Source organism: Dendrobates tinctorius, unplaced genomic scaffold (genome assembly GCF_039654945.1).
Source record: "Dendrobates tinctorius isolate UK_male_01 unplaced genomic scaffold, ASM3965494v1 ptg000032l, whole genome shotgun sequence".
Classification (NCBI taxonomy): Eukaryota; Metazoa; Chordata; class Amphibia; order Anura; family Dendrobatidae; genus Dendrobates; species Dendrobates tinctorius.
In genome coordinates this window covers 24,978,452-24,993,251 of record NW_027361700.1, presented here as the reverse complement: position 1 = coordinate 24,993,251, position 14,800 = coordinate 24,978,452, and the positions used below count along the sequence as shown (strand labels likewise).

Below are 14,800 nucleotides of genomic sequence, written 5' to 3'. Positions count from 1 at the left end.
GAGATGATTTGTGATGAGTTGGTCTGCAGAGTGAAAATAAAGCAGCTATCAAGTTGAAGATTTTTGGAAAGCCATTCCAGGTCACTACCTGATGACCCTACTTGAGAGAATGTCAAGGGATGTAAAATTGTCATCAGAGTATAAGGGGAATTACTTTAAGGAATCTAAGGTTTAACACGTGTTTCTTTAGTCCATGTTTTCACACATTTTGTCTTCTTTTGTGGTTTTGTTCCCCCCAATCTGAATCTACAATGTGCACATTCAAGTAAGAACAAGAAAAACCATTGCATGACCAGGCATGTGCAAAGGTTTGTCAGATACTGTATTTGCACATACGACTTATTCACTATGGAAAACCATAGTGATGCGAGTCAGCTTTCCACTATGCTGATACTGATTTAATGTGCTTATCTGCCCCATGTATGTTGATCTTGAAAAACAGCGGCCTAAAAGCTGAAGAGGCCTGAGTTATAATCTGCACAGTCAAAGCAGTAGTGTGAGTGGAGTGTAGAAATCATTAAGGTATGTTCACACACAATTTGTGGAGGAGGGGAAATCCTAGGTCAAGAGAATTCCATGTCAGAAACCATGTGGTTTTATGAAGAGTATTTCAGATTTAAGTGGCTTTTTAACCACAGATCTGTGTATGTAATCTTTCAGTTTCTTCACAGACTCGATGTGGAGATCAGGGCTCTGATTGGGCCATATCATCACTTCCAGGACTCGTTGTTCTTAATGCTGAAGATAGTTCTTAATGTCATTGGCTGCACATTTGGAGTCGCCCCACTGCAGAATAACTCTGGAGCCAGATGCATTCCTTATGGTAATGCATGATGGAAAAGTTTCTTCACGTACAGTATTTCAGCAGTGAAGACACCAAGAAATGGCAAGCGATAAATATAGATGCAGTGGTCAGTGATGGATATTCAGTGCAGCAGATTAAAGACACATCATGCTTACTTACTTCTCTTTGAAATCAGAAGATATCCAACAGAGCCATTAGCTCAGAACAAAAATACAAAGCAGGGGCTCTCCAAAGTGACGTCCTGATTGTAATAGGAAAGGAAATATAATTGTAATTACTCAGCTGGAAGAGTTGAGCAACAGCAGGCACAACTCTGGTGAAGGACAGTAATTCACGTGTAGACTGCGGCTTCACCCGCTCAGCTGACCAAGCGGCTCATAAATATGCAATAAAGACAGTGAAAAGAAAAAAAGCATTGCCGTGTTTAGAAACGCTCCTTTGGTTTTAAAATCCTCTGCTGGTTACATGACAGCACCGACCACAACACTTTTTTCACCGCACCTTAATTAGATTGATTCACATCCGGATTGGGTCAGCTGGTGGGATTTTTAGTTGTTTATGATTTTAATTGGAGATGCATCCAACTGCCCTTTAAATTTGTAGGCATAGGTTTCCATCGAGAGGATGCCTTGACACAGAATGTGGTCAAAGTGTGTGAGCCCATTTGGCAGTGACAAGTCCTTCAATTTTTTTTTTTTTTTTTTTTTTAGGTATAGTCTACATAGGAGTAATGGAGTTTATAATTCATGTACCGCATTCAATGTTTTCTGACTCCGGATACAACAAAAATGTTCTCATTCACTCGTGCTAAGTAGACATTGAAAATGGAGAAAAACCAAAACCACAGAGCGGTCAGAATTAGTAAAAACTGTTTTTGTTGGCCATAGCAACTAATCACACAAAGAGTTTACATTTTTCCACAGGAGCTTGAAATCTCAGCTCGGAGACTGGGTGCTCTACTTTTAGACAGTTTTGCTAAATTTGCCCCTTTGTGTCTACCAAAAAGGGACATGACTCTTGGAAACATCAAACAGAAGTGTAGCTATAGGAGGTGCAGAGGTAGAAGCTGTGCTCAGGCCATAATGTCTGGTTGAGCCTAAATCCTCTCTCGCGTACCTCTAAAAATGGTGTTTGTAAGAACCATGTGCATGAAACTTGTACAATGTAGATGAGGAGATCTCCAAAATTCAACCCATATATGATATCAGCAGAACATTCAGGCACAGTATGGGGCTACCTATAGGTGCAGTATGATGCTGTATCAGAACGTGTATGGACCTACAATATCACCTTATGCTTGAGAGCTAAAATTCTGCCATGCCAACATGGTTGCAATTATTAATGCCACTGGTTTCTAGTAGGCTGTTCTGCAGTGGTCTCTAAGCTGTGGTCCCTCCAGCCTGAAGACCATCAGAAATGTGAACAGCTCCGGAGGCACATCTTGGAGAGACCGTTGTCCCACATAGCACTTTCCATATCATCTGAAAGCACCGACTACAATCAGAAAGTCAAACAAACAAGTTTGTTTTAATATAAAGATAAACGTTTGTGCAGAAGTTAGACAGAAACTTGAGAGAAAAAACCTTCAAAGTAAAACAAAAAAAATGAAAAACTTTTTTTCACATAAAAAACTTTCACATCTCATTTATTTAATGTTATTTTGTAGCCTTTTTTCTCTTTTTTTTAATTTTTTTAATTTCAAAGAAAAACACCTCACCCCCTCTTGTAAATTTCTGCTGGTGTGTAGAGGTGTAAGAACGGCAAGATCTGTTGGAGGAGGTAAAAGGTGGGGGAGTAAAGGAGATCGCAACGTTTAGTGGTTAACAGAAAAAGTGTGAGACCAGTGATACTGTGCAGCTGGTAAAGAATAACTATGAATATGGCTTCAATCCCCAAGGTAATAAAGTCATAGGGATAGCCATTAAATTGCAGTTCAATCCTTCCATGTGGTCAGCAGTAGCGGGGGGCCCTCCACTTCCAAAAGAAAGCACTCCACTTTCCAGCAGAAAGCACTCTGCCATTAAATGCGCTTTGCGCCCTGGTAAGGGTGTTGATGCTTCCCACTAGGATGCCCAATGTCCAAGCAAACTGCCATACTTTTCAGCCTAGATGTACATAATTACATTTTAAAATATCTTAAAAGGTTCCTTCGTGGACTAAAATCAAGGGGGAAAATGTAGCAAAAATATATATATACAATTTTTCATTTGTTTTTTTTTTTCTTTTTTTTTTTTGCACCAATTTATATAAGATCCTAAAATGCATCATTTTGTTTCCAGTTACAATACCTCAAGCTGCACGGATATCATCCTATGTAAAGATCCAGAAATTGCTGTACAAACAGCCAATCCATTTTAAAAGCAGAGTGCTTTGGGGGTGCAAAATGGCAGTGAGTGGAGTTAATGAACCAGCATAATTCTCCTGTGTGAAGGGGCGTTTAAACGGTCACCTCTTTAGCAGTCTCAAAACGTCTCTTAAGCCACCCCCCCACCTCAATCACACAGACACAGTGTGAGTTTTGGCTCAATCATAGTCTTTTTCCGAGTCCATTCTCCATGCTGTGGCTGTAAGAAGAGTACTGTCCAGAGGCACAAGGTTGAATCTTGAGGAAACATCCATGCCTGGACAATCCTCTCTCCTGAAGAGACCAAGTCCCAGGACTAAATACAGCACAGTGAAGATTCCCGGTTGAGGTTTAAAAAAGAGTACAGTGGAAAGGTAAAGCATGGTACAGTGAAGGCGATCCAAAGGAAGTACATAAGGACGTACGAGAGAAAGTGGTGGTTTTGGAGAGGTAAAAAGTGAAGAGTAGCAGAAAAGTCTGTGCATGGGCTGGTGAGTCTCTGTGCCATGTTGCCTTGCTGGCAAAGGGTCAAGGTGAGTGTGTAGAAGGGCTGCTGTGAGTCGAGCTAGGAGAAAGGCTAGGACTGCAGCTTCCAGGGGGGACAGGAGTAGGCGGCAGCGTACTAGGAGAGGCTGCCCCTAAGTTGTCTAAGCCTTCAGAGTTCTCTAGCATCTCCTGGATGAGAGGAGGCATGGATCCTGGGATCTCCATCTTCAGAGTGATCACACGCTCAGCACCTGCACAGTTAAAGGGAAATGTTAGCTCAGTGATTTATGCATTTATGCACAGCTTACCAGGCATTATGGGACTTATGTGATCTATATTAAGTCAAGTGATTAGATAGCAATCATTTGTATATCCCAGAAGACAATGGCTTCTTGGACCCTCAGTGATCAGCTGTATTCTGTAAGCAAGTATTCAGCTACCATGCAGTGCCAACACAATGGAAATAAAAGTAAAACATAGGGCTTGATTCATCATTTACAATTTTTAAGTCACTTTTCTTTTCTTGGTCTTCTGGTATTTGCTGTCATTTTTTAATGAAAATAGGAACAATATGGTTGATTCACTATGACTTGCATTGCATAAGCCAGTCTTAATGAAAGCCTTGATGGAGTACAAAGTGCCAAATTCATTATCAGGCAAACGCCGCTTAATGAATGTGGCAAATCTTTGCTCAGGTGTGCTCCTAGCTAGAAATGCTGCTCCAGTTACGGACTGGGACTATAGTGAAGTAAGAAATGCTATTATTGTTAGTTAAATTTAAAGGTGGCGTAGCCAAGATTATCCCACCACCCCCTAGATCTGCCTGTTTTGGAGTAGATGGACGAATCTGATTTTCGTGATAATGACGAAAGTCACAACACTCTGTGTTGCGCAAAAATACTTTGGTGAATCTGCTCCATTGTGTTTATTGCGCACTGAATTCAATAAGAATCAAGAATATATAGGGTCCTCCAGAGACTCTCTGTAGCTGCTGTCTGCCCTGGCCAACTGGGTTCTCTTGCCAAGTCCACCTTATGTGATAATAAAGGGTCTACAGGCATGGTAAAGATGTATAATCTGGCTGTACACATGTGCCATACACAATGGCTGATTACTTCTAGGCAAGATAATGGCTTGTAAAAAAGGTCAGAAGTTGACTGAACCTACATCTGTAGCCATAATCATAGATCTTGGACATCAATCCTGAAAAATGGAGCTACCTTCGGCCGACTGTTAGAAATTATAATGGCACACTTACCCTTGGCACTGATGCTCCGCAAGTCTGTGATCTTCATTAACATTTTGGGGAACATATGCGGTTTTTTAGGTCTTCTCCTCCTGACATAGATTTTAAGTGCTTCCAGAAGTGGTTCTTGTAACTTGTCCACCTTATCTGGCTGCTCCAGGTCCTGTCGATCTGTTTAAAAACACATGATATTTTAGGTACGATTCTGATTTTCTACATCCACACATAGATACGTGTATGCAAATTTAAAGAGGATTTGTCACTAGAGTTCACAATTCCAAACAGTATACATTATATAGACCTATTAGACTTGAACTTACTTGATAAAGCCACATCAGCCACATAGCTGTATAATCCTGAAATTAAAGGGGTTTTCCATAAATGTAATAATATTGCCCCCATCACATAATTCAAACAGCAGCCTGTCCTAGTCACTTGTCAAGATAGGCTGCAGGTCTAAGAAACATAGTTCCCGAGAGCTGCTGGAGATTGGCTGTAATAGGAAAGGAAATAAATCTTTTCTATGGTTAAATGAGCACAAAGGCTTATTTCTCCAACCTCAGTCTTCTGTGCCCAGTCAGCAAAGAGAAGATTTATTTTCCTGTCACACATTTCTCCATCAGGGTCGGGATATGAGTTAATATACAGCTTCTGTCGGTTGAGACAAAGGTCTAGGGCTCTGCTTCTTTAGACTGCAGTCTGTGCTGCCTGAAATGTGACTGGAACAGGCTACCATTTAAATTTTATTACATTCTTGAAGAACCCTTTTAAGATGAGAATTTTAAGAGTCCAGCTGCAGTTGGACTCCTAAAATGGTCATTTTAATATTTGGTACGAAAAATTTCACAAACGATTGCACAGCCATTGGGACATGGATTTTCAAAGAACATACTCTTTTCATTTTGTTTCATCTGGTTTAAGAGATTTGTTAAATAATATCGGCAGTTTGCATTGTGAAATCTGGTGACAGATCCACTTTCAGAGAGAAAAATATTATGCTAACACTTCAAATGACCACAGGGTGGCGCTTAATACTCAGGTTATACCAAAATGTAACCTTGTACTCTATGAGAAATTTGCGCACAGATAAATAGGTTATCCATAAAACTTGGCATTTACATCTTTACAGTTTTTTTAACTAAGAAAGAAAAGCTTCTTACATCTGCAGGAGGAAGCTATTCGGTTTTTAGGACTCCTCATAACTCACAAATACAGCGTGGCGCAGTAAGTGCCAATTTGTGCGACAGACAGCATTGAATATGAAATTAAAGGGGTGTGGAAAACGACAATTTCTAAAGCTTTAAAGCTGGATACAATGTCAAAGTTATATGCTTTTCTCTGGACTTAACTATATACTAGTTTTTTTAAAAAGTCTCCAGCTGATATATCTTATTGCAGGACATATATTTTGCATTATTCCGGTGTTGCCCATGACTTGCCCAAGCGAGGCACAAGTTAATAGCTCGATTTCTGCACATCATTCTGTGCCCTTGATCATGAAGTAATCTCTACCCTTTAGGTGAAATGTACAGGGTGGGTCATTTATATGGATACACCTAAATAAAATGGGAATTGTTGGTGATATCAACTTCCTGCTTGTGGCACATTAGTATATGAGAGGGGTGAAACTTTTCAAGATGGGTGGTGACCATGGCGACCATTTTTAAGTCGGCCATTTTAGTTCCAACTTTATTTTTTCTAATGGGAAGAGGGTCATGTGACACATCAAACTTATTGAGAATTTCACAAAAAAAAAAACAATGGTGTGCTTGGTTGTAACGTAACTTTATTCTTTCATAAGCTATTTCCAAGTTTATGACCGCTTTTAAAGTGTGTACAAAGTGCTGACCATTGAGTTGGTTGTCAATGCCACCCTTCTCCCACTCTTGACACACTAATAGCAACACCGCAGAAGAAATGCTAGCCTAAGGGGGTCAGATTCCTTGTAGGAATGCTCGGAACTGACACCCATAATGTGCTAGTACACCATCTTGCTGGAAAAACTCAGGGAACGTGCCATCTCCAGTGCATAAAGAGGGCAACACATCATCGTGTAGCAATTTCAGATATCCAGTGGCATTGAGGTTTCCATTGATGAAGAATGGCCCCACTATCTTTGTACCCATATACCACACAATACCATCAATTATGGGTGTCAGGTCCAAGCATTCCTACATGACTAGTTTCCTGGAAAGTGGCTTGGTCATTGTGGGCCAGTTGAATGGCCACCAATGTCTCCCGATCTGACCCCCTTAGACTTCTATCTTTGGGGTCATCTGAAGGCAATAATCTATGCTGTGATGATATGAGATGTGCAGCATCTGAAACAACGGATACTGGAAGCCTGTGCTTGCATTTCTTCTGCGGTGTGGCTACCAGTGTGTCAAGAGTAGGAGAAGAGCGTTGCATTGGCAATCCAACACATTGGGCAGCACTTTGAACACATTTTATAAGTTACGTTAAAACCAAGCAGACCGTTGTTTTTCTTGTGAAATTCTCAATAAGTTTGTGTCACATGACCCACTTCCCATTGAAAAAAATAAAGTTGGATCCAAAATGGCTGACTTCAAAATGGCCACCATGGTCACCACCCATCTTGAAAACTTTCCCCCCTCCCATATACTAATGTGCCACAAGCAGGAAGTTGATATCACCAACCATTCCCATTTTATTTAGGTGTATCCATATAAATGACCCACCCTGTATGTTACCATCTGCTCTGCCACGTATCAGTTACCCAGGGCTTTGTGAGTGTCACATATCTTACTGCACTGCCTCTATCACATTGGTTGAATTCATTAAATGGAGCAGTTAGAGTATCCTTAGAAATCAGCCTGTCCATCAATGTCATGACAGCCTGGGTTGGGGGTGCAGCTGGCAGTACATTTAATTCCTGGCTGGGACACCCACCAATCCCCAGATTAGGGGACTGAAATGCCCTGTCTGAAAGGAAAGGTGGCCACAGCTCCATTGATTCTCTATAGAGTTGCCAGAGTTCCCCTCCGATCAACAAATTCTCAACTATCCTTTCAATGGGTTATAACTTTTAATGATACGGAAAACCCTGCTTTAAACATCCCTTACCTCCAGAAATGAGACAAATGGCGCTCAGGAGACCAGTCTCTGCATCGTCCATTTCTAGCGGTAGCAGCTGATTGGCGAAGGCAAAAACTAGATCTGTGAGAGGTCCAAAGCCTGCATTGTGCATCTGCGTCCGGTTTAGAGTCAGTCCATCTGAGAAGGTCATGGTGTCCTGGTCGGGTGTGTAGCGTATACAAATTCGTAGGATCTGTGACAAACCAAGAAAGAAATGTGAGAGAGTTAGAGAACAACAATTAAAAGAGAGTAAATGAAGAGATGCAAAAGAGAGGGTGTTCACAAATTAGTGATACTGAAGAAGGAAACCCTTGTGCCGGATCCTGTAAATAGTTTATATTAGTGTATTCCTCCATGTATCCGATAATAGACCTGAGCCACAAGAAACAATAGGACTTGCGAAATAAGACAGTGCCAGCAGAATACACGCTGGAGCTCGCAGGAAACGGCTCATTCATTTACATTTGTTTCGCCTGACTAGACTAAAAGCTTCATGAAGATGGTTACTAAGGATGACAGTGTGGTACGCACGGGATGTGCTGGATTTCGTAAGCAAGAACTGACCTCATAGTGGTCTTATTTCACAATCCTGTGTTGGACGCAGACATAAATCCATTATGTGTATTACATGTGTGCGAAGCTGCCTCCACGGGTAGTGGCTCTCTCTACTGGTCTGCGCAATATAAGAGCGCAGGGAGTGACTCACATTGAATCACTGTCCAAACGATTGTTTGGCCGACAGCTCCCTCTCCCCACTCCCACATATATTGGAGAGCTCAGCTAGGTCAAGAGCTCGGATGTCCTCTATGACTCCTCTGCTGGAAACCCAGTGGGCCGATCTCTTCCCTGACATCTTTTTTGGGAAATTCAGGAGACCCATTAGACTGTCAGCCAATCTACGGATGCAGATGACATTTGTCTAAGGCCGGAGTCACACTGGCGAGGAATACGGGTGCGTGAGAGGCGCAAAAAGCACGCATTAGACACGGACCAATGATGCTCTATGGGGTCACTCGCACCAGGCGTATATTTCTCCTCAGTATCCTACGCTCCGTGCCACTCGCAGCATGCTGCGATTGTCAGCGTACTACGCCCGTAATACGCCAATGCAAGTCTATGGGTGCGCAAAAAATACGGATTACACACGGAGCACACATGTGACCTGCGAGAAATACGCACCCGGTGTCTTTTAGCAAAGCCGGCAATTCAGTGCACGATACAGTAAACTCACACTGACAGTTTTAATAAAGAAATGAAAGAATAGATATAGACACATAGAATACATATATATATATATATATATGCATTCTATGTGTCTATATCTATTCTTTCATTTCTTTATTAAAACTGTCATAGGGCTCCATTATATGTCCATTTTGCAAGCCTGCGATTAAATCTCACCATACGGATGCCATACGGATTACATACGGATGCTGACATGCGCAAAATACGCGACCACACCTTGATTACGGATGACATACGGAGCACTGTTTAGGGGCCATTCATCCGTATTACGCATGTAAAATACTGACCGTATTTTGCGCAGGTTAGTGTGACTCCAGCCTAAGGCCTGTTTCACACGTCCGTTTGTCACCATCAGTCAAAATCCGCCGTTTTGCAAAAAAACGGATCCGCCATTTTTCTTGGCGGATCCGTTTTTTTGCCCATTGACTTGCATTATCGGCGGATTTTGACTGATGGTGATCCGTTGCATCCGCATGTCAGCGGATCCGCCAAGATTTTGGCATACGCTGACATGTCCGGACGGACCCTGCAAAGTTTTTTCGCTGTCCGGATCCACCATTCAGTGTTTGGAAACATATTTAACCCCCAATTCTGTCTGGCTGCTGGATCTCTCTCTCTCTCGTCGCGGGACTCCCGACATTCTCCCATCGCGCGATCTCTTATCGTGGGACTCCCTAACATGGCCGATTATCGCGCGACGATTTCTCCCATCGCGCGATCTCTCATCGAGGGACTCCCGGACATTACAACATGGAGAAGCACTCCCGAGACATCGCCCTCTCACACTATGCCTTCAGATCGCGACGATGGACCCCCGCTCAATCATGCAGGTACTCTGCTATATCTCGGCGCGGGTTCCTTTAAATTTAAACCATCGGCAGATCCGTACATCCGTCGATCCGGTGACACCCGTTCCCGTCAGTCCGCCTGCGGATCCGTTTTCCGCTATTTTGGCGGATTTAGACTGAACAGGAAAACGGATGTGTGAAACAGGCCTTATGAATATGGAGGCCCAGCATGGCTGTACCCTAACACTGCATAAAACTTACCAGGATGTCCAGGCAGGCGGCTTTAAGGAGCGTAATCTGATCGGCTATGGTGAGAGTGGTAAATCCCGGTAACTGTTTGGCAAATTCCACCGTCTTGATTATGCATTTGGTGGACAGCTCACTGAATTTATCCCATAGATCGATGTCCAGGGAGACTCGCTCTTCCGAGCTGAAACTCTGAAAAACAGACGGAAAAGAATAAATTCATCGATAGTAAGTGAATGGAATGTGTAATTTAGGTAAAGGAATCCCCTTTACAGTGCCTCCCACATGCTTTAAAGAAGTGGTCTGAAAATAAAATGTATTTTAATATTAAATGTATATTTAAAGGGAATCTGTCACCCTTTTTTTGGACTATCAGCTGCTGGCATTGACATCAGGGGGCTTATCTACAGCATTCTGTAATGCTGTAGATAAGCCCCGATGTAACCTGAAATATAAGAAAAACAAGTTAGATTATACTCACCGGAGGGGGCGATCCAGTCCGGTGGGTGTTGCGGTCCGGTCCGACACCCCCCCATCTTCATACGATGCCGTCCTCTTCTTCCCTTCCTGTAGTGGCTCCGGCGCAGGCGCACTGCTCTGTCCTGTTGAGGGCAGATCAGAGTCCTGCAGTGCACAGGTGCCAGACCTCTCCCGCCGCCTGCGCACTGCAGGACTCTGCTCTGCCCTCAACAGGGCAGAGCAGATTGCCTGCGTCAGAGGAACTACAGGAAGGGAAGAAGAGGACGGCATCGTATGAAGATGGGGGGCGTCGGACCGGACCGCAACACCCACCGGACTGGACCGCCCCCTCCAGTGAGTATAATCTAACTTGTTTTTCTTATATTTCAGGTTACATCGGGGCTTATCTACAGCATTACAGAATGCTGTAGATAAGCCCCTGATGTCAGTGCGGGCAGCTAATAGGCCAAAAAAAGGTGACAGATTCCCTTTAATGTCATAATCTAACCTCTTTCCTAATATAATTTAATTAAAAAGTTCCCATTGTTCCCTCACTAAACTATTTGACTGCTATATTTATATTTTTACTACTTCCAATGATGATGCTTCATTTGAGAATTCCAGTGCTTGCTGTGATAATGCCAAAGTCTGCACCCTCCCAGAAATGAAGCGTCAGTGACGTCAATTTCAGGGGCTGGTCTCTGCTTTACTGAGCATGCGTAGGTTGTCAATTCTGATGTATGCTCAGCAGAATCTTGTCACTATGCAATATGCACAGTGTCAGTGCACTCACTCGCCGTCTCTGATCAGAAGTAGTGAGCTGCAAAGAGAGCGCACTGTCAGTGTATGTTGCAAGACAAATACCCAACATGCAAGAAAAGCAGAGATCCTGTCGCCCTCACAAGTAACGCTCAGACAAGCTTGTTTTTATTCATGGTGCATTATGGATCACACACAGACCAATTGTAGTCAATTTTCTAGTTGACAAGAGCAATATTTTCTACACAGACCAATTGTTTGCATGGAAAAAAAAATGCAGCTTGCACTAGGCTGGCTCATGTAACAGACGAGAATAGTGTAAGCAATAGAAGGCAAATCATGCATTCAGCCACAATACGGATGAGCACACGGAGTCAACCGTGTCTCACAGATTGCTAACTCTGTTGCACACTTCATATGACTAAAACGTCTGGTTTTCCACTCCAATTAAGAAATTAGTCATATGGAAAAATATAGTATGAGCCTGCTGTAAGTGCTCTTTTTCACTGCAGTGATAATGGGAGATCCCCATAATCATGGATGCAAGTATAGGAAGTGCACTGGTGTTCAGGAACTGTAAGTTACACCCCTGATCATAGGGCTCCTGGCTGGGCATAGATCATGAAGATGTAGTGTGCCACTCACTGTAGTGTATTTGCCCAACTGGCACAGTGAAGGGAAGGTTTCCTGGTGAGCTTTCCTAACTTTCTCAATCAGGTTTTCAGTCTCTGGGCTCAGCACGTAGCTCTCTGTTACTTCGGGCTTTGGGGGTTCCTTCTTTTTTTTGTTGCGGTCGTTGCGTACAGCTGCAAGGAAGAGACGGAGGAGCAATGGTTAGAGATCACAGACCTGAAATAGTGACATGTGGATGCATTAAATGTCATCTGCTCTCCCTCTCAATACAGGATTACAGGATGGGAAAATAAGATCTAGGACTTAACCGATATAAATAGTCCGAGCTTGTTAGATAAAGCGCAAACTAAGTTGTTATACAGTTCATATAGGAAATGTATACTGATACGTAATCAGCTTTTCCACAGTTAATATACATTTACTTAATGTGATAATTACCTTACATTCATTGTATGTGACAATACGATGATTGGTGAAACTGTCAGTCACTGACTAATTAGAGACAGACTGGATGCTAGCGATGTGATGCCCGATAGTCCCATAAAGAAGATCTAGCTATTAACGAGTGCATCCCTGCAACCATTTTGAGTGATTGCTGTAAAATGTTAATTAGATATTAAAAAAAAAAAAAACACACACACTTGCGAATGACAACTTTAAAAGCACTTAGTGACCTTCTCCCCACCCGCTGCCCTAGAGTGACAGGTCTTTCCCTATACATACATGCAGGGAGAATTCTGTCACTTAAGGAGATCGGGCAGAGATAAGCCACTGGGGGTCCGAGATCGGGCAGGAAGAAGCCGCTGGGGGCCCGCCTGTCCGACTAGTCGCCGACGGCTTTTAAAGTATGTTTTTCTCTGACACGCCGTAGTATTTTAGAGTCAAGCATACATGGCTGAAATCATACAGCCAAGGCTTGATACATGCTGCCCATGCATCGGGCAGCATATACCAGCTGTCAGGTTCCCTTTAACCCATTTTGTTATGTCAAGATGTCATTGGCAGGTGCATTTGAAAAATCTGATTAATATTATGCCTGTATCAACAGTCAAGTTCCCTATAAATAGAGGGGCTTCCCTAATAAGAAATGTATAACATAAGAGGTAGCATTGAGGCTCAGTGATTAGCACTGCAGCCTTGCAGCGCTGGAGTCCTGGGTTCAAATCCCACCAAGGACAACATCTGCAAGGAATTTGTAGGTTCCCTCCGGGTTCTCCGGTTTCCTCCAACACTCCAAAAACATACTGACATGGACGACAGATAGTGAGCCCCAATGGGGACAGTAATGATAATGTCTGTAAAGCACTGAGGAATATGATGACACTATAAAAGTGAAATAAATAAGAGACCCCTTTAATGAACACAGTCGGAAACCCACTAAGAGTAGTGGTCATTCTGGTGGACAGCAACCTTCCTTCTTGGTCATAATATAAAACGGGAACACTTCATAGGACACATGGAGCCCTCTGCAACTGCTCAGCAAAATAAACTATTCTTCATGAGGCAACTCCATTAAAATGACACTAAACCCAATCACTGAGCAATCTATTGTTCCTTGCAAGCCTCGATGCCAAGCTGGGAGTTCACCGTCATGTCCTAGTTCTGAGAACCTCCAGAAATATTGCCATACATATGACAAGTATCTGCACCGCTTTATAAGCTTCTCATGTTAGAAATTAAAGCATTGTACCTGCGAGTTATTATAATACCACATTTTTGTCCTCCTGGTATACACGCTCAGGCTAGGGTAAGACCACCGTTTTCTCTTCATACGGTCCAATTATGCTGAGGAGACTCTGATCAGAGTGGTATCCATTTTTTAAGAAGGTGGAGAGAAAAACCACGGATAGCACTCATCCGATTTAAACTGTTGGTGCATGAGCCCTTAATGTGTCTATGGAGTTACACTAGCCCAAAGAGGTCAAAAATGTGCCAGTAAAAAAGAACAATAATCAACAGTAAGTCTATGGGTGATGGATGCCACTGTTAGGCGTCACAGTACTTAATTCATATGTCGAGAGCACATGTTACATGGAGACCAAAAACACAATGTGACGCCTGTCCTGTTCATCGCACACACTATCGTATCTAATTACATGATCAAGCACAATGCAGTGACTCATACGTTTCGGATGTGAAGCGGCTGATATCTATGGTGGTAGGAGAGTAAAATACATATAGCAATGGTGATATAACTGACATGATGGAGATAACAGGACCCGGATCGCTCCTTGTTATCTGCTGCAAGCTGCGATCTGGGCTCCAAGTACCATGTGACAAAGAACGAGCCCTCGGTACTAGTGAACCCACCACGTTTTCCCATGTCAGGACTTTTGCTGTAGATTACAGATGGAGTAGAGTTTATTGCAGCAAGTCACGCTACAGATTAGCATCCTTATCTCATGCAGCTAAACATAAATTTGTCCTGATGGGTCTAAGAGAACATGGGTTAAGCTCTTAATCTTTGTAGTCTTTCCACGCACACAGATTGTATATAGTACACATATATATACACTTCATATAGTATATAACTTACATCAAAGTCATACAAAGCCCTAAATGGATCATCTCAAACTACAGGTTCTGATGGGGTGGCATTTATAGCAGCATAACCAGGTCTTCCATAAAAGCTGACGCCCTGACCAGACAAGAGACAACTTTGCTGCAAACATGAAGCCAGTACGGGTAGTGGT

General features: G+C 42.8%; 1 protein-coding gene across 3 annotated transcripts in view; it reads right to left on the bottom strand.

The window, feature by feature from the left end:
- Positions 1 to 2,313: 2,313 nt before the first annotated feature.
- Positions 2,314 to 14,800, bottom strand: part of RARA (retinoic acid receptor alpha) — a 147,239-nt gene continuing 134,752 nt past the window's right edge. For all 3 annotated transcript variants that reach the window (XM_073572617.1, XM_073572619.1, XM_073572620.1), the window contains 5 exons: positions 12,120 to 12,280; positions 10,272 to 10,448; positions 7,966 to 8,170; positions 4,894 to 5,052; positions 2,314 to 3,886 (listed from right to left, as the gene is read on the bottom strand). In XM_073572617.1, the coding sequence (XP_073428718.1) occupies positions 3,678 to 3,886; positions 4,894 to 5,052; positions 7,966 to 8,170; positions 10,272 to 10,448; positions 12,120 to 12,280 (911 nt within the window). In that variant the 3' untranslated portion in view covers positions 2,314 to 3,677. The remainder of the gene's footprint in view (positions 3,887 to 4,893; positions 5,053 to 7,965; positions 8,171 to 10,271; positions 10,449 to 12,119; positions 12,281 to 14,800) is intronic.